Genomic DNA, 27709 nt, shown 5'->3' on the forward strand with positions numbered 1-27709 from the left:
ATTCAACTGTTGATCTGTTCATGTTAGTTTGATCAGTGAAGGTCTCAGGACTTTTATTCTGAAAGTCGACTCTGAGGTCATTTCCTCTGGAGACAAAATAGCCGTTTCTCAATACCAAGTACGCCAAGTTCAAACTTACGGACTTGGCAGTTTGGACTTAGCAAGTTCGACTTGGGAGTCCAGTCTCTCGAGGACGGGAGGACACAGGACGGTCATTCTGCTATCGGGACAGTAGCGTACTTGATGATGTCACCATCTCAGCTCGTCTTGGATTAAACACTTCCAGTTATTTTCACCATTAATGTATATTTGAAATAAAATGAAATATGATATAAAACACAACCCTGTATCTTTTGGAAAACGGTCTGTCTCTATGTGTCGGCCCTGCACTGACTTGTCGACGTGTCCAGGGTGAAGTGTCAGCTGGGAGAGACTCCAGCGCCCTGCGACCCTGACGGCATAAGGGTTACAGAAAATGAATGAATGAATGTGCGGGAAACAAATTATATCTTGTTTTACTTCTTCAGAGACATCAGAGCCAGCGGCAGATTTCAAAACGTCACGCCGGGATAAGGCTGTTTTAGCGGGGTAACATGAATGCTAACAGCCCGGTCATCTTGCTAGCTGGCGAGGTATGCTGGCCGTCCCGTTAGCAGGACGACACATCTCCGAAAACTTCAGAGCAAATTTTAAATCATGATGAATCGACCACAGATTTGAAGTTTTAATGTGTACATTCTCGCAGAAAATAATCTTAAAATTTCATTCCATGGTACTAAAACAGTAATATTTCGACACTTGTAACTTAAAGTTCTCCTCCTCTGCCATTGTTGCTACGAAATGCATTCTGGGATACATGGCTGCCACAAGTCCATACAAGTCACCACCCGATGCATCCTCGATAAAACGGGCGGGGCAAGAACACATCCGGGTATCTGACTGTACTTGGCGAGATGGAACAGTACTTGGACTGAGACTGATGACGTTTCTCAAGAACACGAGAACAGAAGAACAGAGAAGAACGCATGTTGAGAAACGGCTAATGTGACACAAGTTGAGTTTCAGGAAGCTGATTCTGATCATTTTAGATTAAATATATTTTTAAAAAATGTGACTCATACAGAAAATAAAATAAATGAGTTCAGAACGAACAACATCCTGCAGCTGCACAGAACAAAACACACTTTTTAAAAGTCAGAACATTTGTTTGGTACAGCACCTTCACAAAAACAAACAAACAAACAAACAAACAAACAAACAGAAAGTGAGATTTTGTCATTTTTAACAACATATTTCATTTTTTTACAGTACAGTTTTTTGTAGAACTTTTTGGTTTGTAGCTCATCGACAATCGTTTTTTGAAACCATGCTTTAATTTGATTTGATTTTATTACATATTGTGATTTGATTTATTTAATTATTTTTTTTATTGTAACAGTTTAGTTGAAATCATGTCAGGAATGAAACGTTGTGATTTCTTTGTTTTCTTTTTTAAATTGTAAATAACAGAGTTTGGTCGGCTGCTCATCAGTGTTTCTTTTTAAAAACATGTAAATATTTGAACAGAGTTTGGTCGGTGCTCCGAGAAGTTTCAGCTCTGATTGTTCCCTCTGAGTGTTTAAATAAAGTTTCACTTCAAACGTCTTTATTACACACAGTCGACACAACCTGAAAACCTCAAACACGTTCTGATTGGACGAGACCATCAGGACACCTGGTAGATGTTCTTCATCATTGGTTCCTCCTCCTCATCACGGTTGTCATGGCGCTCTGAGAGGATCAAAAGGAGGTGGAGTCAGATTTATACAGGTAAATCGTCTTTTGGCAACAGCTGATGTCATCGTCGTAAGTTACCACTGTGCCTGCGTTCTTCTTCTCCTCTCTTCAGTGTGACCTCTTCTTCCTCCTCTTCCTCTTCTTCCTCTTCTTCCTCTTCTTCTTCTTCTTCTTCTCTGCACTCGGCAATGTTCCTGTACGTCTGAGAGGAGGAGAAGACAAACACAGCCTGTCAGACGAAGCTGAGGACACAGCTCACCTGGAAGGTGTGTGATTGGTCCTCACCTGGTCACTGTGACGTGGTGATGTGTCATTGGTGGAGGGGAGGAGCCTGTTAATAAGCTGACCAATCATTTTAAAGGTGGGTCTGTCTGTGGGCTCCAGGCTCCAGCAGCGAGTCATCAGCTCATACCTGAGACATTCAAAATAACTTTATTAACATTAACAGACACATGAGAGAGCAAACAATGTAGCAAGATGTAAAAACAGGAAAAAGACGTAACTTTTACTCAAGTATCTATTCTCTCTTTGTGTGTGTGTGTGTGTGTGTGTGTCCTCACATCTCTGCTGAAGCAAAGTCTGGCTGCATCATGTGGCGGCCATCTTTGATCATCTTGTAGAAGTTGGTATCCACGGCAACATTAGGGTACGGACTCTTACCTATACAGACAGACACAGTCAATATTGTTCAGAATCAGAGCTGTGACATGATTGGACGAGGTGATGTCCTGTGTTGCCATGGTTACCCAAAGAGAAGATCTCCCACAGTAAGACTCCGTAGGACCAGACATCACTCTGGACGGTGTAAACACACTGAAAGATGCTCTCTGGAGCCATCCACTTCACAGGAAGACGAGCCTGTCACAATAAAACACAGGAAACCTTCAAATGAAACTCACAGTAAGTGTCAAAATCAGACACAGGATGTGTTAAAACAAAACAATGGAAATGTCAAAATAAAACACAGCAAGTGTCAAAATAAGACACGAGAAGTTTCAAAACAAAACTCACAGAACATGTCAAATTAAAACTGTTGAAATGTCAAGATAAAACAGAGGAAGTGTCAATATAAAACTCACAGGACCTTTCAAAATAAAACAGAGAACATGTTAAAATAAAACAGAACGTATCCAAATAAAACAGGAAGTGTAAAAAGTTAGACACAAGAAGTTGTACAATAAAAATCACAGGATATATCAAAATAAAATACAAACCATGTCAAAATAAAACACTGGAAAGCAGTAGTCAGTGTTGCTGTATGTCACCTTATTTTTATCTGTTGCTATAGAAACTACAATCTGAGAAACAGGGGAACATTTTAAATGAGTCTGAGAGTCTAAAATACATCACCTTAGTCTGATTTATTGTGGTTTATTTTCTAATTGTGTGTCAGTAAACAGGTGAGAGTGTGTGTTTGTCTCACAGGTGAACACGTACGTTTCCCTGAACGATGTAGCTGTCGTCATCACGGATGTCTCGAGCCAAACCGAAGTCACAGATCTTTGCAACACGATGATCCGTCAGCAGGACGTTCCTTGCTGCTACGTCTCTGTGGATACACTGACAGAGAGACAGGTGGACAGACAGACAGAGAGACAAGTGGACAGACAGACAGAAAGACAGGTGGACTGTTAGAAAAGTTTCAGTTTCTTTCAGAGGACATTTTGCTCAGTCCTCGCTACCTCAGAGGACTGTTTGAAGGTCAGGGAAAAGTCAAAGTAAAATGCAGGAAGTATCAAAATAAAACACAGGAAATGTCTAAATAAAACACAGGAAATGTTAAAATAAAACACTGACATATTCCGTGCTTTCAAAGAAATTAAAGCAAATATCAGTGAGGAGGAAACTCAGCATTAGTTTGAATAAATGACAGATTTATCTGGTTTAATGATTGTTGGAAACGTGAGATAAAGAACACAACTGAACATACAGAACAGATCAGGTCTGGCTTTAGACTTTTTAATGCAGAAATCTGTTTTAAGGGTTCAGATCAGAGGTCACTGAACACATCATTCAGTTTAGGTCAGGGTCAGTGAATTTATCATTTAGTTTAGTTTAGGGTCAGTGAATGCATCATAGTAATAAGAATCCCCACAAAGACAAATGTGTTCTTACGTTTCTGGTGGACAGGAAGTCCAGACCCTGAGCAACCTGATGTGAAAACCTCATGAGGTCCCCAACAGACAGACTACCTGTCTGCACACCTGAGAGACAGACAGACACACAGACAGACAGGTGTGTCCACATCCAGGTTATTGCATTAAACTCAAACTGAAATCTTAAAACTAACACTGAAACCAACCAAACTAAACTAAAACTATTATAAACCATAAGAATTAAAGGGAAACAAGCAAACCTGCTCTCATCCCAACTCGTCACATACTGATGATTTGGCTCCGCCCCTCAGTGGCTGATAGTGTAACATACTGAAGTTTATTTAAATTCAAAGCTTCAAGGTTGGAACACTACATTTACATTTACATTTATGCATTTAGCAGACGCTTTTATCCAAAGCGACTTACAAAAAGAGGATTAACAATCAAGCTACATAGAAGAGGCCCTAGAAGAGTATCGCTAGATCAGGACAGGAGATGCTCTCTGAAGAGCTGGGTCTTCAGGAGCTTTTTGAAGGCAGAGAGGGAGGCCCCTGCTCTGCTAGCGCTTGGTAGGTCATTCCACCAGCGTGGCACAACACATGAAAAGAGTCTGGATTGTCTTGTGCGAGGTGCTGGGACAGCCAGGCGGCTTTCCTTTGATGACCGGAGTTGCAGAGGGGTAACATGAGCTTTAATGAGAGCATTTAAGTAGGTAGGTGCAGAACCTTTGAGTACTTTGTAGGCTAGCATTAGTGATTTGAATTTGATGTGGGCAGCCAGGGGTAGCCAATGTAGCTCAATGAACAGAGGGGTGACATGTGCCCTTTTGGGCTGATTGTAGACCAGACGCGCCGCCACATTCTGGATCATCTGTAGCGGTATTAGCAGTTGGGCAGCTTGTTGGGTTAGGTATGATCTGACCTTCCTGATATTGAATAAAGCAAAATGGCAGGACCAGGTGACAGAGGCAACATGATCCTTAAAGGTCAGCTGGTCATCAATCATGACACCTAGATTTCTTGCTACTTTGGTAGGAGCAAGGGATAGGGAGTCAATTTTGTTGCAGATGTTATGACGTATGGTTGGCTTGGCAGGGAAAACCAGCAATTCGGTTTTTGAGAGGTTAAGCTGGAGATGATGGGCTCTCATCCATGCAGATATGTCAGAGAGACAATCTGAAATTCATGCCGAGACAGTTGAGTCACCAGGTGGAAACGATAGATAGAGCTGGGAGTCATCAGCATAGCAGTGATATGAGAAGCCATGTGAGTGGATGATCTGGCCCAGCGAGGTGGTATATATGGTGAACAGGAGAGGGCCCAGCACAGAGGTGGTGTTGTGCAGATGTGTGACCTAGCCAGGACACTTTGAACGACCGCCCTGTGAGGTAGGATTCAAACCAGGAGTGCGCTTTACCGGTGACGCCCATGTTTGAGAGTATAGTTAGTAAGATACTGTGATTGACTGTGTCAAATGCTGCTGATAGATCAAGCAGGATGAGTACAGAGGACTTCACTGCTGCTCTGGCTTCCTTTAAGGCCTCAGTTACAGACAACAACGCTGTTTCAGTGGAATGGCCACTTTTAAAGCCAGATTGGTTGAGGTCAAGGAGGTTGTTTTGAGCGAGGAAATCTGTCACCTGTTTGAAGACTGCCCTTTCAATGGTCTTAGACAAGAACGGGAGGAGAGAGACCTGCCGATAGTTCTCCATCTGAGTGGGAGGGAGTGAAGGTTTTTTGAGTAGCGGTGTTACCCGAGCCTGTTTGAATGCGGTAGGAAATGTTCCTGATGTCAGTGAAGCATTAATCACATGTGTGATTGCTGCTGTGACAGTGGGGGCTATGGATTGCAGGAGGTTGGTTGGAATAGGATCCAGGGGACATGTGGTAGGACGGCTACATGCAAGTAGTTTAGAAACCTCACTCTCTGTGAGAGGGGTAAATGAAGAAAAAGATGCAGTAGGGCTTCTGCATGTTGAGTTGATTTGAATCGGATCCGTAAACTGGCTGCTAATGGTAGCCACCTTGTCAGTAAAAAGTGAGGCAAATGAATCTGCTGTCAGGTTGGTTGCTGGTGGTGGCAGCGGAGGGTTGAGGCTTAAAGGTTGAGTTTTAAAGGTTGAAAATAGTTTTCTGGTGTCAGTGGCAGTGTGAATTTTTTCATTAAAGAAGGCCTTCTTTGCAGCAGTGACGCTGGATGAGAAGGATGCCAGTATTGACTGGAATGTGTTCAAGTCGGACAAATCTTTTGTTTTGTGCCATTTTCTCTCAGCGGCTCTGAGGTTGGTGCGCAGCGACCGGAGGGTATCATTGAGCCAAGGGTGGGACTGGGAGGATCGAGCGGGTCTGGTGGATAGGGGACACAGCCTATCCAGACAAGAGCTCAGTGTAGAGCACAAGGACTCAGTGGCATCATTAACCTCCAGAGAGGAGAAAGTGTTGGGTTGTGGAAGGGCGGAGGCTACAAGGGAGGAGAAGTGGGTGGGAGAGAGGTTGCGGAGGTTACGGCGGAAGGATACCATGGGGGTTGGGGTAGGGGTTGGTTCAGGGAAGCATACCTTGAATTGAATGAAGTAGTGGTCAGAGAGATGTAGAGGCGTAACAACCAGTGTATCTATGGCACAATTTCGGATGAGGATAAGATCAAGGTCTTTGCCAGCTTTGTGAGTGGGAGGACTGTGAACCCGTTGTAGCTCAAATGAGTGTATTAATGATAGGAAGTCTGAGGAGCTTGGATTGTCCAAGTGTATATTCATGTCCCCGAGGACAAGCATGGGACAGTCATGCTCTGGGATTGATGAGAGTAAAATATCTAGTTCATCTAGAAAGTCACCCATTTGCCCTGGTGGGCGATAAATAATGATCACATAGATTTTGACTGGGGCTGTTACCAGTATGGCATGGTATTCAGAAGAGTTGTATTTGACCAAGGGTACCAGTTGATTATATTTCCATTTGCTGGAAAGTAATAGGCCTGTCCCACCTCCTCGCCCAGATGAGCGAGAGGTATGGGAGACAGTGTAATTGGTTGAAAGTGCAGCCAGGGTAGCATTGTTTTCAGGTTTAATCCAGGTCTCAGTGAGAGCCAGGATGTCAAGTGCTAGGTGGTTAGTATAACCAGCAATAAAGTCTGCTTTGTTCACTGCAGACTGGCAGTTCCACAGTCCTACAGAGAGGGTAGAGCCTGTGAGGGAGGTTTGCTTTAACGACCAAGATTGCGGCGCTGTTTGGTAACATAGAACCTTCTGCGTGAGCCGGAGATAACAGGAATGGGGTAGAGACACATTTTGACCCCCCAATTTTGAGTGAGAGGACTGCCCATCGAGAGACAAGCAAAGGGAATGGGATTGCCAGTTCCACTCCTTAGTGTCTCTGATTGCTGTGATTGCCCAGCTGTTAAGGCAGTTTCGCCCACTGATGGTTCTCAGGTGACCTGGTAACCCACCACAAGATTTTTCTAAGCAGAAAAAGCAGAAAACTACACTGCAGACACTCTTTCAAGACCCTTTCCTGTAGCTTCCTCTAACTAACATGCAACAGGTCCAGAGAACCAGCGTTAACAGTGTCACTGAAATAAGTACGCTTCAGTAAATCTTAATAATTTATAAGACAAAATAACCCAGGAAAACAAAATGAAATGAAAATGTCTATAAAAATACATCAACAACCCTGACAGGAACAATACATGAGGGGAACTGGAATCAGCAACACATAAACCATGGCAGAAAAATCAACAAATAAATGACTAAATAAATAATAACAACAACAACAACAACAACGCCCTCCTTGAACCGCCACCTTATCATGGTGGAGGGGTTTGAGAACCTGAATGATCTCAGGAGCTATGTTGTCGGGGCCTTGTTGCCCCTGGTAGGGTCTCCCAAGGCAAACAGGTCCTAGGTGATGGGTCAGACTATAGCGGTCTCAACGCCCCCAATGAATAGTTCGAGACCAAGGTTTATCTACGTCGCCCAGATTGGCGTTACCGGGGCCCCACCCTGGAGCCAGGCCTGGGGTTGGGGCTTGCAGGCGAGCGCCTGGTGGTCGGGTCTTTGCCTAAGGGACCCGGACCCGGAGTGATGTGGGCCCGCCTTCCAGTAGGCCCATCATTCGTGGGAGGGTACAGAAGGGACTGATGCAGTGTGGTTTGGGTGGCAGTCCTGGGCGGTGGCCCTGACAACCCAATCCCAGGACATGGAATCTCACTGTGGGGACATGGAATGTCACCTCACTGGGGGGGAAGGAGCCTGAGCTGGTGTAGGAGGTTGAGCGGTACTGGCTAGAGATAGTCGGGCTCACCTCCACGCACAGTTGGGGCTCTGGAACTCAACTCCTTGAGAGAGGCTGGACTCTTTTCTACTCTGGAGTTGCCCATGGTGAGAGGTGGCGGGCTGGTGTGGGCTTGCTTATAGCCCCCCAGCTCAGCCGCCATGAGTTGGAGTTTTCACCAGTGAACGAGAGGGTCGGTTCTCTGTGCCTTTGGGTCGGGGATAGGTGCCTCACTCTTGTTTCAGCCTATGGGCCGAACGGCAGTGCAGAGAACCCGGCCCTCTTGGAGACCTTGGGAGGGGTGCTGGAAAGTGCTCAGACTGGGGACTCCATCGTTCTGCTGGGGGACTTCAACGCTCATGTGGGTGGCGACAGTGTTACCAGGAGGGGTGTGATTGGGAGGAACGGTCCCCCCGATCTGAACCCGAGTGGTGTTCTGTTATTGGACTTCTGTGCTAGTCACAGTTTGTCCATAACGAACACCATGTTCAAACATAAGGGTGTCCATCAGTGCACGTGGCACGGGGATGCCCTAGGTCGGAGGTCAATGATCGACTTTGTGGTCGTGTCAACTGACCTTTGGCCGTGTGTCTTGGACCCTCAGGTGAAGAGAGGGGCTGAGCTGTCAACTGATCACCACCTGGTGGTGAGTTGGATCCGCTGGCAGAGGAGGAAGCTGGACAGACTTGGCAGGCCCAAACGTATTGTGAGGGTCTTTTGGGAATGTCTGGTGGAACCCTCTGTCAGAGAGGTCTTCAACTCTCTCCTCCGGGAGAGTTTTGACCTGATCCCGAGGGAGGCTAGAGACAACTGAGTCCGAATAGACCATGTTCTCCACTTTTATTGTTGATGCAGCCAAGCGTGCTGTGGCCTGGGCGGTTGCAGAGGCAAAAACCCACAGGGTGGCGGGGCGCTCCCTTAGAGATAGGGTGAGGAGCTCTGTCACCCGGGAGGAGCTCGGAGTAGAGCCGCTGCTCCTCCACATCGAGAGCCTCCTGGGCGCCTCCCTGGGGAGCTGTTCTGGGCAGGCCCCCTGGGAGGAGGCCCCGGGGAAGACCCAGGACACGCTGGAGTGACTATGTCACCCGGCTGGCCTGGGAATGCCTTGGGGTCCTCCCAGAAGACCTGGAGGAACTGCTGCCTCCGAGACTGCTGCCTCCGAGACCTGGCCCCAGATAAGCGGAGGATGGATGGATTAATAATGGATTAATGATGGAATAGTGATAATAATAATAATAATAATAATAATAATAATAATAATAATATCCATCCATCCATTCATTTCAGTCGCTTGTATCCGAGATCTTGTTCTTTCGGTCATGACCCAAAGTTCATGACCATAGGTAAGGGTAGGAACGTAGATTGACCGGAAAATCAAGAGCTTCGCCTTTCGGCTCAGCTCCTTCTTTCCCACGACAGACCGGTGCAACGACCGCATTACTGCTGCTGCTGCACCAATCTGTCTGTCAATCTCGCGTTCCATCTTCCCCTCACTCGTAAACAAGACCCCAAGATACTTAAACTCCTCCACTTGAGGCAGGGACTCTTCTCCGACCCGGAGGGAACAAGCCACCTTTTTCCGGTCGAGAACCATGGCCTCGGACTTGGAGGTGCTGATTCTCATCCCAGCCGCTTCGCACTCGGCTGCAAACCGCCCCAGTACAAGCTGAAGGTCCTGGTTCAAAGGAGCCAACAGGACAACATCATCTGCAAAAAGCAGAGATGAGATCCTGTGGTCCCCAAACCAGACTCCCTCTGGCCCCTGGCTGCGCCTAGAAATTCTGTCCATAAAAATAATGAACAGAACCGGTGACAAAGGGCAGCCCTGCCAGAGTCCAACATGCACCGGGAACAGGTCTGACTTACTGCCATTAATGCCCTCCTTGAACTGCCACCTTATCGTGGTGGAGGGGTTTGAAAACCATAATAATAATAATGCAGCCCAATCCCGAGCGTAACCCGCAGGTCCAATCTGGTGTCCTGGTTTAAGTCCTGAGTTTGTTTTTGTCTTTCATAGACATCAGATTAGCAGCTCAGTATGTGATGATTTGGGAATGAGAGCAAGATGAAACTAAACTGAAACTAAACTGAAACCAAACTGAAACTAAACTGAGACTAAACTGAACTGAAAACAAACATTTGAACAAAAATAAAAATAGAAATTGTGTTTTACTTTGCTGTGTTTGTTCTGGACTCAGAATCGGCTGCATCTCCTGATACTCTGAACAGCACGAGATCCCACTGTCACTGTAACACACATGCAGTGATGTCAGAGTGACATCATCACAGGTGATTTGGTGTGAGATATCAGTGATCTGATTGGACATCAAACAGCTGATGAAATGATGTTGATTCAGCTGGTTGATTAAATTCTTCCTGCTTCTGATAATATTGAATATTTTTATTATTTTTATTTATGGATATTTTATCTTTGTTTTTGTAGTTATTAAAAGATTTCGGTACCTGCGCAGCCGGGTGTGCTGGATGGCCATGTTCTTGTAGAACGCCTCACCCTCCACCTCATCCATGCTCAGAATGAATGCCATGAAGTCCTGAGCGTGAGACCGCAGGAAGTTGAGCAGGTCGCCATGGCTACAGTACTCTGTGATCATCAGCATGGGGCCTGATGGGAGGGACAGGTCAAAGGTCAGAGACCTGCAGAACATTTAAATTATTTCTGATCTTTTAGTTAAAGTGTCTCACAGATACATTATAAATATTAATAAACAGTCTCATGATTAAAAAGATGCATCTGTTGGGAACTACTTTCAGTGGCGGATGAATCCACACTTGTATTCCTGTCAGTAATTAGATGTCACCACATGCTTAGTTTTACACCTAATTAAAACATCATCACCTCCCTGAGTGCAGGCGCCCAGCAGGTTCACAATGTTGTCATGGTAACCAAGATAGCTGAGGATCTTGAGCTCGGACATCAGAGCTTCGCGCTCCTCAGAGTGAGCGCTCGCTGTTCATCAACACACAAAACATCAGTGTGAGTCGTCATGGGTATAAGGAATGATGATGATGATGAAGATTTACAGACTGACGTTTCAGCATCTTGACGGCGACTCGGGTGACGTCGTTGTCAGTTCCCAGGCCGTATGCTGTCGCCTCGACCACCTTCCCGAACGCCCCTGAACCCAAAACAGCACCTGACAGACAGAGAGAAGGGGACAAAAACCCACAGAGCACAAAAATAAACTTTACCGAAAACTAAGTTCATTACTTAAATACTGAATTCAGTTCAGTATTTATTTGTTAAGTTTCACACGTTTATCTTGTTTATATCCAGTAAAACTCAGTCATATGTGAGGACTTGAATCTGTTTCCATATTGGAACTATTTGTTGTCTCAGCAATAAAAATACAAATAAAATTCTGCTACAAGGAGGCACTTTTTCTGCTCGTAACTTTTTCATGATCACCTGCAACAGTAACTGTAAAATATAAATTGGCTTCTTTCTTTTGTTTCACATTTAATTCTCATTTTCTTTAATCCTTTGATTTTCCCAAATAAAAGTTTTGTCTATGAAATAAATTAAAAATGTCTTTAAATGTTTTCTTTGTCTGATTAAAGAAACCCAGAGAGAATCAGTTTGCTGTGAAATAAAACAGAGAAACTGAAAATCTGACACCAGAGAACAGTTTGAGGTTTTAAATGTCACATATGATCAAACCTTTTCACAATGAATTTCAGTTTCAGCATTATAATCAGAATGAACACATTAATGAAAATTAAAAGAACTTCTCATGCAGGTCTGATGAGCTCAGTGAAATCCTGATCGCCTCTGAAGTTAAATTTGAAATATCGCAGCGTTCGATGTCTCGTACCAAGGCGGAGTTTGTCTCGGGGAAACTCCCACTTGTAGTTGTACGGCAGCTGAGTGGGGTCAACAAAGGTGTAGTTGTTTCCGTCGGTGCTTTCGATGATCTTCCAACGGATCTCGTACTTGGGTTTCTGAGAGAAGAAACATGACGGCAGGTTGTGAATGAAGCAGTGATGAATGAGTGAATCAGTCAGTGTTCATGTGGATCTATTCCACATGGTTCTGTTCTCTGTTTATAATCACTGGTCCTGTCTAGAGGAGAACCTCGGAACCTGTGAAACAGAGTCATCATTTTCACCACAGCAGCAGTCACATTGTAAAATATCAGCAGTTTGTGAGTTTCAGACCATAAACACTTCAGCAGACTGACATCACGCAGCAGGTCACACCTCTGTGCAGATGATCCTCTGATATATGTTTCTATCAGACCAGGGTTTATTTTGGAAACAAATTTAGATTCAGATTCAATCTTAGTCAAAATCTTTTGACTAAAATGCCACTTAGTTTTATTTGATCTATATTTTTGTCATGTTATAATTAAGAGAAGGGCAGGTAATATAAGATTCATCTTCCACCTGCTCCTTTTTTCTTTTTTTCCATCATGGCTTGACCATGGCCTCTAAAGAGCAGCCAAAAAATTATTACACTCATATATCGTGCCCAGATGAACAAAAAAGTCTCTTGGACCCATCACCTTAACCCAACGGGAAGTCAGCCATTTTGAATTTTGTGTCAATTTTGTTGTTTTTCACTTGTTGTATTTTAATGAACTCATTCATCAGAATTCATCATAATTACTTCAAAATCTGTGTGCCATCTGGGCTAGTTTGTGATAAAGTTATTAAAATATTTGGCTTTCGTTGAAGGACGTGGCCGCAGTGTGGTGTCGAGTTTTGATGTTTCGCCAAGAAACACAAAATTGTTATAACTTTATTATAAATGGTCCAATCTGCACCAAACTTCTCCTGTTTGATCAGAGTCCCAGTCTAAAGACATCTTACAACCAGGCACTGATATTTGCTGCTTGCAGCTTTAATTGTATGTCTTTTATTTTCTACGGTTATACAACCACACGACAAAAACCTCTGTTAAAAAGTATAAATACTGCACAGCGAAGTTTACAATAAAGTTAAATGAAGACACGTCCATCCTGAGCTTTCTTACAGATGCCTCATGGGATTGCATTAATTCACCAGCAACCGAGGAGTGAAGCATAAACCACCTCACCAGATTTAACATCCCAGATGTACTGATGCCACGTTTACCTGAGTTTATCTGAGTCCTGCACGTCTTCAGCCACCAGGTGGTGCCTGTGAGCAGGCTGACTGGATATGGACACGAGGAATAGAAGAAGGAGAACAACTTTCTCTGTTGCAATAAAGTCTCTGAAAACTGCACCCACCAATGTCCCCCTGTGTCCCCCTGTGTCTCTGGCTACAACATTTATACAGCGAGTAAGTTTACAAAAACAAACTTATTAGAGACTTTTCAGTGTTTAAAGTTGCAGATTTTTGGATTCACTCTGATGTTTTCACAGATATTGTTGCTGTTCAGGTCTGTTGATGTGAAGCACAGACAGAATCATGAAATAAAACTAAACATGTTCACCTAATAAAACTTGTGTCCTCGACTTAAACTTTTCTGGTCATTTTATTGTGTTGATTTTTTATTTTCCTGTTGTGTTTGTGTCCATCTACAGTCTGTGGGTTCGGTCCATGATATATATTTTGATTTATTATTTATGTAAAATAAACACACCTGTCTCCACATGTAAAAGACGACCAATAAGAGCAGGAGGAGGACGGCAGCAGCGCTCAGAGCTCCAATCAGAGCCGGTGTGAAGAACGTTTGAGGTGCAGAACCTGAAAACGTGACGACACGTTCATTCAACGAGACGCCGATGTGGTCGTCACATACAAGGTTTCTATACTGGGACACTTACGAGGAGTGAAGACCCTGCGGGACACTCCCACCTGGTTGGAAGCGACACACTCTGCTGTGACATCATCACCATGTGACAGAGGGAGGCTCAGCTGTTTCCTCACTTCCTCCTCCTCTTCCTGTGAGGTCACATCAGCTGGAGAAACCTGATTGGTGGAGTCATCTCCACACCTGCAGAGGAGGTGAAGCTGAAGGTCAGTTTCCTGTTTTGTTTTTGTTTGTTTGTTTTTTTTAATTAATTTTTACAATTTTATTGTATTTAATTCTGCACTTTACTTAAATTTATTGAGCTGAATTGTTTCATTTTCTCACGTGAAGCACTTTAAAAATTATGAAAATTATGGATGAAGTTTATTGTTATTTTATTTATTTACACTCTCAGTCAGTCAACACAGATTTCACAGCAGCTGCAGATTCAAACTCTGATCTGCAGCACAACTATACCACCTTAACAAACATTAACATCAACACTTTAACAACTCTTAATGCCAACAGTACCACCTTAAGAAATCTTAGTAGCAGCACTGACAGAGTTTGATTGTGACTCAGTCTGAAGAAAAGTGCATTAATTCGTCCATGTGTTTATCTCAGGCTGCAGGTTTGTGTGATTATATGAAACGAAAAGTTTCTGATTTCAACTAAAACTCTTATTTATAACATTCTTCCATTTGATTACACTTATTTATAGATCCCAGTTTTCAGCACTATTGTTTGTGTGCACTGTTGTATATACATATTTTTACTTAGATTTCTATTTTCTGTATATATATTTCTGTATATATTTTTAAATATTATAGTATAATACACAGATATGTACATTTTTTTTCTATTTCTTATAATTTTCTTTGCTTATTCTGGTTTTGACTGGTAACAACTGTAGCGTAACCCAGTTTCCCCTCAGGGATCCAGAAACTATTTTTGATTCTGATTTGCAGGTTTACATGTATTTTGTGTGACGTGTCTATTAAAAACTTTCCTTCAACGTAAAACCAAAAGCTCAAATTGTTTTTCATTCTTGAAATTAATCAGTTCTGTCCTGTTAAAAAAAGTCAACAAAACTCATAATTTGAAGGCAGCCGCTTCACTAGATTTTCGAGTTTTGAATCAAACTCAGACTCTTAAAACTTTGAGAGTTTTGAAATAAACCAAAGTTTTGCCGAAATATAATCTTTAACTGAGATAATTTACTTTTCTTCTTTAGATAAAACTGAATCTTTAAGTTTTAGAAACAACCCAAAAAACTGTACTTTAAAAATCATTTGTCTTTATTTGGAGGCCTGAAAATGAAATGTAAAATTGTCTCAATAAAACATTATTAGTTGGTAAAACTCAAGTCAGGCTCAAATCTATTAAATTAAGTTGCCTTGACATTTTAAGTTTTCTCAACCTGTTAGTTTTTACAGTGTTAACTCATCGCAGTGAGAGGTGTGAACGAAAATTATAATTTGCAATTAGAGAAAATATTTGGGTTGGCTTAATCAAATATTTTAATTGAACTGTGATCAGAGTTCATAGAACACTGACTATATTCACGCTTTGATGACATTTTAACTTTATGAACTCAAAACACTTGTGGCAACTGATTTCCTCATTTTTTTAAAGTACTGATAACTTCTCTGGGTTTGTGTTGCACATATATAACCTGCAATCCATGTGAAATGTTTATTTTTACACAAGAAAATGATAAAAGTATACTACCAGTAAACTACCAGACAGAAACACACAGCTGCTGGAGCGTCTTTATCTCAGGACACATGAAAACATGCTAATTATTAAATGAACACAGAATATCACCTGCAGACAAACGTAAAGAAAAACACACATGAACAGAATGAAGTGCCACAAATATAAATCAGAAACACTGAAGTGAAGATCCTCAGAATAATCCACATTATGACCTTTAATGAGCCCCAAACCTTCCTACAGCGCCTCCCTCAGGACAAACTTTACATGTCAACCTGCTGCTGTCATGAACTCTGCAGCCTGTAGGGGGCGCCGCTAGCATTTACCACTGTGAATCTGGGCGGTACATACGTGTCCTGGACCCCGAGGCAGGTGTACCAGAGGATTGTGGGTCGTGGATATCCAGAGCTTCTGCAGGTCAGAGTGTCGTTCTCCACACTGACGTCGACACTTGGAGAACCTTAAAGATACATTTGATTTAATATGGAACTCGTATGATTAATATGTTAAAAGAAGTTTAATCTGCTAATGAAGAATTTCTCCTGAGCAACATGGAATTAATGACACGTTTAAAGATCTACAGGTCATCACAGTTTATACATGATGTGATTATCAGAGGGAGAAAATGGAAGCTGCAGCATTGAGGAAGATGATGAAAAGGAGGAAGAGAAAGATGAAAAGTTTCTCACGGTAAATTCGAAGGTCAATGATCTGGGAACCGCTGAAGAACAAATTAGAGAAGTGGAACGAATATCGACCTTGATCCTCTTGACGAACCCGCTGCAGCAGTAAGCTCGCCTCCGTCCTGCAGCATGAAAAACACCACCTTAATATCTACCATACCACCTTAACATGCCGAGAAACTAACAATACCACCTTAACAAACCTTAAGGTGGTATTGTTGGTGTAGCAGGTCTTATCCACAGTAGAAATCTCATGATGCTAGCCTGTAGCTCTTAGCATGCTAACCTGTAGCCATAAGCAGTGCAGCTTTCCTGGAACACTGTGTCATTGCTGTTGTTGACATTTGTTGGTGTTGTCCAGCGCTGACTTCTGATTGGAGGATACGACTCCATCACAAAGGTCAGCATCACATCTTGACCTTCATACACCTCCACTGTGGTGCTGCCGCTAATGTTAGCACTGCTAACCCCTTTCACATCCATTCTGTTGCTGCTAACATTAGCGAGTAGTTTCCTGTTCATTTCCAGTGAACTGCTGCTAGTGTTAGCTTCTAGCACCTCCACTGGCATGCTACTAATGTTCGCAACCAGGTCCCCATTGACCTTTGTGGTCTTAGCGTTCTGGATTGGCTGCAGATAGATCCTCAGGTAGGGACCGTCTGGTGAGGAGGAAGAGGAGAGACAGTAAGGATTTTTATAGTGAAGCTCCTGAGACCAGAGAACAAAAGTTATTATTCTGTTCCCACAAGTGTTTATCTTGTTCTCAACAGTTATCATCTCCTTCCCATAAGTTTCCACCTTGTTCTCAAATGTTTGATCCTGTTCCCAAAAGTTATTTTGTTCTCATGTGCTTTTGTCTTGTTCCCATTTTTTCAATCTTGATCTTGAATGTTTTTAACTTGTTCTCAGATGTTTTTTTTATCTTGTTCCCACAAGTTATTATCTTGTTCTCTAAAGTTTTTTATCTTGTTTGTTTTCATCAAACATTCTTACCCAGAACTCTGAGGTGTGTGGTCACCGTGGCGACTCCAGCGTCATTGCGAGCAGTACAGGTGTAGGTTCCACCATGTGTCCGACTGACAGCGGGGATCGTCAGCGTCTTGTTGATGTACAGGCGGTGGTTGAAATATTTTTGGCTGCGAGAGACGTTCAGCATCTGGAGCAAAGACAGACAAGTGAGAACAGACAGGGAACCCTGGGAAAACTCACCCCTTTCACATACACGTTGTTAGCCCAGAGTTAAGCTAGTCCCAGGACTGTGATTAACACTGAACCTGTACTATCCCTGCAGGGGTTAATGTCACATGGTGCAGCAGATGATGTAAACATTCTAGAATGTTCCGTGACTTCTTTGATCTTTTAGCACCGTAATGTTTAGTCCATTTTCAGGAGATCAGGACTAACTCTGCTCTGCAGCTGAAGTCAGGGTTAGTCCACTTTAGACTGAACCAGGATCATGCCAGTCTGAAAGCTCTCTTAGCCCGGGTCTAAGTGCTCAGCAGGTGAGTAAAGCACACAGGTGACCTCTGACCTTTGTATTGGAGTGTGTCCAGGTGACGGTGTAGGAGTGGGAGGGGTTACTGGTCAGACAGGTGACATCAAACTTTTCTCCTTCCAGACGGACAACTTTGTCCTGATTGACAGACAGGACAGGAGGATGACGCAACCCTGCAGACAGACAGGTAGACAGACAGGAAGACAGGTGAATGGACAGACAGGTGAACAGACAGAGACAGGTGAATGGACAGACAGGTGAACAGACAGAGACAGGTGAATGGACAGGCAGGTGGACAGACAGACAGGCAGACAGCTCTTACGTCGGACCACCAGCAGATTGACAGGTTTCGATATGACTTGTCTCCCATCCTTCCAGCCTGAACAGACGTAGCGTCCGTTGAAGGACGTCTGCAGGTCTCGGATCAAGGCTCCTCTCCGGGGGTCAAAGGTTACATTCATGCCCGGGGGAAGGCCCCTCCTCTCAGTGCTGCCCATTGATTGGAGGGTGAGGTTGGTGACTGACGGGTCAGTCAGCAGACACCTGAACAGGAAGTCCTGACCTTCTTTGACATCAGGGTTGCTGTTGTGATGAGTGACGAACACGCTGGAGGGGTTAGCTGGGTCTGACAGACAGAAGAGCATCATGGGAATGGAGGCCATATTTAGAGGAGGATAAAGGACATAAAAAGTAGCAGGTGAGTTATGAAGATTAATAATATAATAAAATAAAGAGTGCTCACAAATGTTTGAATGTTTGTCAGGGGGCGTGGTCTCAGCTCATCTTACCTTTGACATACAGGTGGATCCAGGTGTGCAGGTGGTCTAGACTCTGGTTGGTGTACTGACAGCTGTAAGTCCCCGTGTGTCTGGTTTCTGACCTCTCTACATTTACTGGATCCTTGATCCTGTGAATCTTTTGGAATGCAGTACTGGACCAACGGACTGGGCCGTTTCCATGACAACTGACGTTGAAGGCGGAGCCAGCGGTCAGAACATTCTCGCTTTGGTTTGGCAGGAGGTCAGAGTTCAGAAGGATCCATGGAGGAGCGGGAGGATCTGAAATCATCACACAAAAACATCAGGTCATCACAGCACCTGGACACACCCACCAAGATCTGGCCACACCCTCCTGGAACCATCAGGCACACCTGGAATGAATGAATGAAGAAACTCCATCGCTGGATCGACCAATGGTGTGACTTCATCAATACTGAATAATACTACACAGTACAAAATAATACCACACAGTGCTGAATAATGCCAGACAGTACTCATTAATACCACACAGTACTACCTAAGTACACCATAATACACAGAGAGACTACCATTGGATGGATGATATCACATGACTTTATTTAAAATCACAGAAGAAGAGGTGATACAGAGGAGAAATCCAACACATGACAAATCAGACTGAATTATAAACATCTGTTTGATTATCAATATTTCAATTGATTGGCGCTGATTCATTGATTAACTGACTGTTTAATAAGTGACTGGCTCATGGTTAGCTGTATAAAAAAATCTAAATCATTGACCAGATCAAAAAGAACATTTTGAAAACATATTCCACTGTCAGAACAGTCACAGGATCTGATTGGCTGGCTGCAGACAGTCAAAGGATCTCATTGGCTCGGAGCAGCAGCAGCAGCAGCAGCAGGTTTTTTGGTGGCGTCCTGCAGCTGGGTGGCGATTCGGGACGTCTGCAGCAGTAACGCCTGGTGGTTCTCAACGAGTAGACTCTGATGACGGGCCACATTCTGCAAGTCCAGGATCTGCTGTGAACCCTGAGAACAGGACAGGGAGACTGGTCAGACATGATGTCACCTATACCTGATGACATCATGCGTACCATGTGATCTGGTTTGGTTCAGGTACAAGACTTTCCTTTTGCTCAGACCAGCTCAGACCAGTTTTGACCTGAGCTTGAGCTGAGCTAAATTGAACTAAACTTGGATGAACTTAACTAAACCTGAGGTAAACTAAACTAAACCTGAGATAATCTGAACCTGAGATAAACTAAACTAAACTAAACTAAACTAAACTAAACTACACTAAACCTGAGATAACCTTATCTCTATTAATTGGACCATGTTGGCCTGGTCTAATCTTAAAAAAAACAACAACAACAAAAAAAAAAAACTAAATCTAATCTTCACCTAACTAACTAACTAACTAACTAACTAACTAACTAACTAACTAACCTGAATTAGAACTAAACCTTGGAACCACATGAGTTCCCAGCATGCCGAGCAGTTGGACTACTTGACCCTGGACTACCTAAATAAAACTAAACTTAACTAAACCTGATCTAAACGCTATCTAAACTAAATTAGAACTTAACTGTGACCCACCTGAGTTCCCAGCATGCCGAGCAGTTGGACTACCTGACCCTGGTTTTTGGCGATCTCCTTCTGAACCAGGACCAGCTCTTTCAGCAGATCAAGGACCTCCTGCCTCCACGGTGCATCCTGCTGCTGATCCTGGACCAGCTGCGATTGGACGGCGCCCATCGTCATGGCAGCAGGTGGGTTGTCATGGTGATCACCTGCAGTGAAGACGACTGAAGTCAAAACTTCAGTTTTTACAGCATTCAGCTTCCTGTGATTTTCACAATAAAGGTCCTGGTAAATGAAAGTTTTGGGGGGTGTTTGTTTTGTTTGACAGATGTCTCAGCCAATAGGAGGCTGAGACACAGATGTAGACGTGTGTGTGGACAGTCGGACCCAGAGTGATGTCTTGTAGGTTCAAACCACGGTGCCAGGATCTGAATTTTGTCTGGGCTTTCTAACGACAGAAGTTAAAACCATTTGTCTTCGTTTGATGGTTTCCAGCTGGTCATCTCGCTCAAACAGAAATGATGATGTCATGCTGTGGACGAAGACCATCACGTCTGGTCGACTGTAACAGTTTTAAATCACTTTGTAAAACATTTTCAATACTGAAGTAGTTAATTATTTACCCACAACAGTTTAGATTTATTAGCAGCACATACGCCAGTAACTTTATTGCTCAAATCATGGAAAATAAAAACGGTCTCATTTCCATCATGTTGTTTTTTTAGCGGTGGATTCTGTAAACACACATTAGAATGGCCTGTTGTGATTGGTCCAGACTTCATACAAGATAGTAGCCTGATAAATGTTATCTTTTACTTTTTTAGAAGGGAAAACATTTTTCTTTTAGTCTATGAAGTAGATTTAAATTGTGATTTTATTTATTAAAAACAAAAGGTAATAAAATATACAGTATGTTTTCCCAGCTCCGCCCCCCAAATGCAACACCTGCCTCAAACTGCTGCTACACATTTAAAAAGTTTTTATGAAAAAAAAATATTTATTGCTACAAAACAACTAAATGTTTCACTTCCTGTCAGACTCTGTTGAGGCTGAAATAACATCATAATACAAATGATCTTAACTTAGTGAAAGCAGAATCACAGATCACAACCTGATCACTGATCAGTTCTGAACTATTCCTAATAAACTGATCAATCAGATCAATAATCACAGATCACACAGATGTGTTTATGAAGCTTCATGTGACAGTTACAGAATCACGTCATTGAGTTTCACAATCAGAACAAGAAGTGAAACTACCAACACACCGTGTGTGTGTGAGTGTGTGTGTGTGTGTGTGTGTGTGTGTGTGTGCGTGTGCGTGTGAGCGTGTGTGTGTGTGTGTGTGTGTGTGTGTGTGCGTGTGCGTGTGAGCGTGTGTGTGTGTGTGTGTGTGTGTGTGTGTGTGTGAGTGTGTGTGTGTGTGGGGGAGTGTGTGCGTGTGAGCGTGTGTGTGTGTGTGTGTGTGCGTCTGTGTGTGTGTGTGTGTGTGTGTGTGTGTGAGTGTGTGTGTGTGTGTGTGTTTGTGGGAGTGTGTGTGTGTGTGTGTGTGTGTGTGTGTGTGTGTGCGTCTGTGTGTGTGTGTGTGTGTGTGTGTGTGTGTCAGCAGACTGGCAGTCTTGTTGCTGTTGGTGAAATAAAGACAAAGTTCAAATAGTCTGACTTTAACATGAACATGTTTTTGTCCTGTTTTACATTTAAACAGCTTTTAGAAAGTTCACATAAAGGTGTCTCAGCTTCTTCTTCTTCTTAATCGTATTATTATTATTATTATTATTATTATTATTATTATTATTATTATTATTATTTTGTTGTTATTATGATGTCTCCAACACAAACTATTTTTTCAGACATCTCTATATGTAAAATGAAATATAACAATATGTAGCAACTGTGTGTGCAAGAATAAATCCTGGGGTCTGAATCATGACCACAGACTGTGGATTAAAAGGGTTGTTATCCTGTTTAAAAAGCGTTCTGGTAAACCCCCCCCCCCCCCCCCCCAAGGAGGGCCGCCACAGACTGAAGCTCTGCAGGCTGCAGGAACACTGCAGGAACACTGCAGGAACACTGCAGGAACACAAGATGAATGCAACCTCGTAGTCTGACAACAACAAGTGAGGACGAGTGTCCGTCAATCAGCTGTTTATAACTCTGTCAGCTGTCTGTCAGCTGTTGATGTAAAGTCCAGTCTGTTATCCTGAAAACAAAAAGCTCGCTCCTCTGAAAATAGTCTCACTGCTGCCAAACTCCATTAACATTTTGATCAATTTAACAGTTAGAAACATCTTCTCCTTATGAAAGATTGTTAATGATTTATTACAACTCATTAATTAGACTTTAACTCATTCAGAGAAATCCAGCTTAAATCTGAATTCTATAATTAACATAAAACAGGCAGATTAGTGGAAAAAATATTGTCAGATTGATCCCTGTTTGAAAAATAAGTCTTAACATGTGGAAACGTGTGGACCGCACGGACGTTCCTGTTTTCACTTGTTAGGACCTATTTTTCAATTGACGAGATTGTGACAGGATCAACTTTTTTCTATTTTCTGACATTTTATCGAGCAAACAACTAATTTATTATTGGAGTAAATAATTAATCAGTGAAAATAATCATTAGCGGCAGCCCAGTTTGTTTAACACTAAAAATAAATAAAAATGAAATAAATCTCTGCTCATGCTGGACTCACTTCTGCCTTCACTGTGTTTCTGTGTGTGTGTGTGTGTGTGTGTGTGTGTGTGTGTGTGTGTGTGTGTGTGTGTGTGTGTGTGTGTGACCCTTAAATTAGAAGCTAAAAAAACCCAGAAGAAGTAGAAACTCTCATTAACATGTAATCCTCCTGAAGCATGCTGGGAAACAGCGTCACGTCCTGATGGAGACCTCGTTGTGTAATTTAAGACTTTCTGACCGTCACTGACTCACAGCTCGCCCTCTGAAAATGACTAACGTGTCTGTTCTCGGATCACAGACAGACTGAAGCTTTAAAAGCTTCTGCAGTGAGTTTATAACAGGTTATAAACAGGGTCAGTTAAATCCAGATGTCTCTATATAAGAGCTACAGAAGTTAACAAGAGCATCTTAAATAAAGTTATATTAATGTCTGTGGTTAAATTTGCAGAGTCACAGTCAGTCAGTTAAAAAGAAGCAGGAACAGATTTTTATCTGCATCATTTGATTTTTGATGTTTTATTTTGAGGTTATCACTGTTCCTCAGTGATAACCTCAAAATAAAACTGTACCGCGTCTGTCCACAGGGGGCTCCAAAGTCAACACAATATATCAGTTCAGTGGAGGAACTTTAAGCAGCAGATTATGTCGACAGACGCTGTCCGTCCGTGACGCTCGCCCTTCACCCTGTCACAGACAGACGCTGTCCGTCAGTGACGCTCGCCCTTCACCCTGTCACAGACAGACGCTGTCCGTCCGTGAGACTCGCCCTTCACCCTGTCTCAGCTTTATCAGTCCAACGTTATGATTTCAGATGGACGGTTACAGTGTAGTTCACATCTGGGCGACTCGCACATCATTACTTTAAAATTAACTTCATGAAAATTAATCATGAAAAACAACATATCTGTGCAGAACACATCAGGAGAACATTGTGATTTAATCTGATTGTTCTTAATGAAACATAGAACGTCTCCATAATATTAATACAGTTTGTGAAAACTTGATCTTCTGACTGTGGTTAGTGTGGCGTCATCTGAACCCCAGACTGAGTCTGAGCACTGAACACAACACGCTAACACACACGCTAACACACACATGCTAACACACACACGCTAACACACACACTAACACACACATGCTAACACACACACTAACACACACGCTAACACACACACTAACACACACATGCTAACACACACACTAACACACACGCTAACACACACATGCTAACACACACGCTAACACACACGCTAACACACACGCTAACACACACACACGCTAACACACACATGCTAACACACACACTAACACACACACGCTAACACACACACGCTAACACACACGCTAACACTAACACACGCTAACACACACACTAACACACACACGCTAACACACACACTAACACACACGCTAACACACACGCTAACACACACACGCTAACACACACACTAACACACACACGCTAACACACACACTAACACACACACGCTAATACACACACTAACACACACACGCTAACACACACACTAACACACACACGCTAACACACACACTAACACACACACGCTAACACACACACTAACACACACGCTAACACACACACACTAACACACACGCTAACACACACACGCTAACTCACACATGCTAACACACACATGCTAACACACACACTAACACACACGCTAACACACACATGCTAACACACACGCTAACACACACGCTAACACGCACATGCTAACACACACATGCTAACACACACATGCTAACACACACGCTAACACACACATGCTAACACACACACTAACACACACATGCTAACACACACACTAACACACACATGCTAACACACACGCTAACACACACATGCTAACACACACATGCTAAAACACACACTAACACACACATGCTAACACACACGCTAACACACACATGCTAACACACACATGCTAAAACACACACTAACACACACACGCTAACACACACACTAACACACACATGCTAACACACACACTAACACACACATGCTAACACACACATGCTAACACACACATGCTAAAACACACACTAACACACACATGCTAACACACACACTAACACACACATGCTAACACACACATGCTAACACACACGCTAACACACACACACTAACACACACGCTAACACACACGCTAACACACACACACTAACACACACGCTAACACACACGCTAACACACACGCTAACACACATGCATGAGGCCCGTCGGACATTTTCTTATTTGATGGTGTTTGTTGTAACTATTTTATCTTGTTTATTGTTTGTACATGATCTTATTTAATTGTTTAAATTATTTTTATTATTTCTTTTATTTGTTTTTGTTACAGAGCACTTTGTAACTTTGGTTTTGAAAGGTTCTATACAAATGAAGTTCTTATTCTTTTTCTTATTTTTATTAAAATTCTGTTCTTATTCTTATGTTTTATTCATGTCCTTGTTTTTATTCTGATTCTTCTGATTCTTATTCAACACATTTAAATAATAAATGTCATCAACATTAAATGTCGTATATTCAGCTGCTGGTGTAAAATATAAATGTAGAGACGTAGTGGAGGACGAGAAAAAGAAAAATTCTCTAGAAGTAGAACATGTTCTGTAGAAGTAGAACATGTTCTGTAGAAGATGTTCTGTAGAAGTAGAACATGTTCTGTGTAAAATCAGAACATGTTCTGTAGAAGATGTTCTGTAGAAGTAGAACATGTTCTGTAAAATCAGAACATGTTCTGTAGAAGATGTTCTGTAGAAGTAGAACATGTTCTGTGTAAAATCAGAACATGTTCTGTAGAAGATGTTCTGTAGAAGTAGAACATGTTCTGTAGAAGATGTTCTGTAGAAGTAGAACATGTTCTGTAAAGTGAGGGTTTAATCTGCTGAAGTTGTTTCCTGTTTATCTGAATTTATTTAGTAAAACTAAATAAATAAATGAATAAATAAATAAATATTCCCACAGCTTCATCAATTTGCTTGATCAATTTGTTTGGTTTATTAAACATCAGATCAGTAACTTCAGTGATTATTGATCCTCATCAGCCTGTATTGGTTTGACTGGTAACACGGAGATACGAGGTTCCTCTGTGTGAGTTTGTTTTGGAGAAAGTGCTGCAGTTTCATGTCGGGGGGGTCGAGTGATGAAACCTCACAGAGTCAGGAAACACATTTTCTACCAGAGACCACACACACACACACACACACACACGATCTCAGGTTGTGTGTGTGTGTGTGTGTGTGTGTGTGTTGGAGGGTCTCTGTTGTCCCACTTCCTCGTCTCACTTCTTCTTTGTTGAAGACGCTGTTGGAGCGGTGGAGGAACTGGTTACCACGGCAACATGTTTACATCCACCCACAACCGCCTCACACAGTAGAAGAAGAAAATTTAATGTTTACATCTGAAATGTTCTCCATGTTCTCATCAGAGGAACCTGGTTCTATGTGTTTGTACATCAGCTGTGTATTTCCACCTGCTCAGTCCTGATCACTTTATTTGTTATTGATCGTTATTGATTTGATTATTGAACTGACCTCCTGATGGTGCCCCCTGTAGGCTGCAGGAGGTTGTTGACTCATGAGTAAAAAATTATGAGAAAAGTGATTAATCAAAGAATGGATTATTAATTATTGATTATCAAATTAATCACCAACTATTTTGATAATCGATTTATTGTTTTGAGTTTTTTTTCTTTTAAGAGAAAAAAATCTAAATTCATAAATGTGAATGTGTTCTGGTTCTGGACTTTAGGAAACACTGACTGACATTTTCTGACATTTCATGGAGGAAACGACTGATTGATTATTGGAAAAATGATTGCCAGATTGATCACTAGTTGAAATAAAGCTCCAAACATGAAAACAGGTGGAGCGCATGGACATACATCTGTTCGCTCCACCTGTTTTTATGTTTGCACCTATTTTTCAACTGACAAGATTCTGACAGGATCAATTAATTGATCAGTTGAGAAAATGAATCCATCCTAACATAATTGTTACAAAAAAGACTTGAACTTCTGAAAGTCAAGACTTAAACTATCAATAACAATTAATGATCCGTAATTAATTAATTACTATTGATTAACAGGATTGTTTATAAATGTTATCAATAAATCAGTAATATGTTAAGAAAAAAGTCGTGATTGCAGCTTTTTAAATGTGAAGATTTTCTGGTTCTTTGTGAAGATCGTTTGGGAAAAATTGATCGACATTTTTCATCATTTTCAGATGAAACAACTAATCAATTAATCAACAGATTAAATGACTATAGAACTAATCATTAGTTACAGCCTCAGTCATGTATCTGTTAACAAATTATTGATTGGTGTTTAACAACATTAATCATTGCTTATTAATTAATAACGTGATTAATTAAAACATTTAAACCCTCCATGAATCATTTTATTGTGAAAAGTTCATTTATTCTGATATGTTTTCCTTCAAACATGAATGGAGATAATTAAGCCTTAATGAAGCATTAACAGCAGGTTAATAAGCAGTTAATAAAGGTGTAATAAAGCTTGTTGTTCTGACCTGCAGCGGAGCAGCTGAGGCTGATGGACAGCAGCAGACAAAACGTCTTCATCTCTCTGTGACTGTTGGACTCAAACTGAAGGAGACAAACTTCCTCTGTGTCACCCACAGACCAGACTCCGCCCACAGACCAGGCTCCGCCCACAGACCAGACTCCGCCCACTCAATAAAATGTCAGAAAATGTTGATCAAAGTCCAAGATGACGTCCTCAAATGTCTTGTTTTGTCCACAACTCAAAGATCATCAGAGAGGAAAGAAACCAGAAAATATTCACATTTAAGAAACTGAAATCAGAGAATATGGACTTTTTAAAAAAAAAAAAAAAAAAATATATATATATATATATATATATATATATATATATA

At 42.1% G+C, this 27709-nt stretch overlaps 1 protein-coding gene across 1 annotated transcript; it reads right to left on the reverse strand.

Moving 5' to 3' along the window:
• Window positions 1–1159: 1159 nt before the first annotated feature.
• Window positions 1160–27493, reverse strand: csf1rb (colony stimulating factor 1 receptor, b). The gene is made up of 22 exons (XM_084730223.1): window positions 27344–27493; window positions 18560–18829; window positions 18094–18396; window positions 17808–17944; window positions 17270–17432; window positions 16563–16935; window positions 16283–16398; window positions 15945–16053; window positions 13912–14081; window positions 13728–13831; window positions 11974–12100; window positions 11191–11295; window positions 10998–11108; window positions 10604–10763; window positions 10314–10387; window positions 3892–3980; window positions 3214–3336; window positions 2523–2634; window positions 2337–2436; window positions 2062–2188; window positions 1855–1978; window positions 1160–1770 (listed from the first exon to the last, which is right to left on the reverse strand). The coding sequence occupies exons 1-22, from the start codon at window positions 27393–27395 to the stop codon at window positions 1706–1708; spliced, it is 3114 nt and encodes a 1037-aa protein (XP_084586349.1). The 5' UTR covers window positions 27396–27493; the 3' UTR covers window positions 1160–1705.
• Between the last annotated feature and the right edge of the window lie 216 nt (window positions 27494–27709).

This window comes from Lutjanus erythropterus, chromosome 11, assembly GCF_056507025.1.
Source record: "Lutjanus erythropterus isolate fLutEry1 chromosome 11, fLutEry1.hap2, whole genome shotgun sequence".
Lineage (NCBI taxonomy): Eukaryota > Metazoa > Chordata > Actinopteri > Lutjaniformes > Lutjanidae > Lutjanus > Lutjanus erythropterus.

Excerpts from the sequence above, each read along its gene's own strand:
- csf1rb (XM_084730223.1), bottom strand. The coding sequence starts at position 27,395 with ATGAAGACGTTTTGTCTGCTGCTGTCCATCAGCCTCAGCTGCTCCGCT. Across the intron at positions 17,433-17,807 it reads GGACACACTCCAATACAAAG|ATGCTGAACGTCTCTCGCAG; the intron begins GTCAGAGGTCAC and ends TCTTTGCTCCAG. Across the intron at positions 13,832-13,911 it reads CCGCAGGGTCTTCACTCCTC|GTTCTGCACCTCAAACGTTC; the intron begins GTAAGTGTCCCA and ends TCACGTTTTCAG.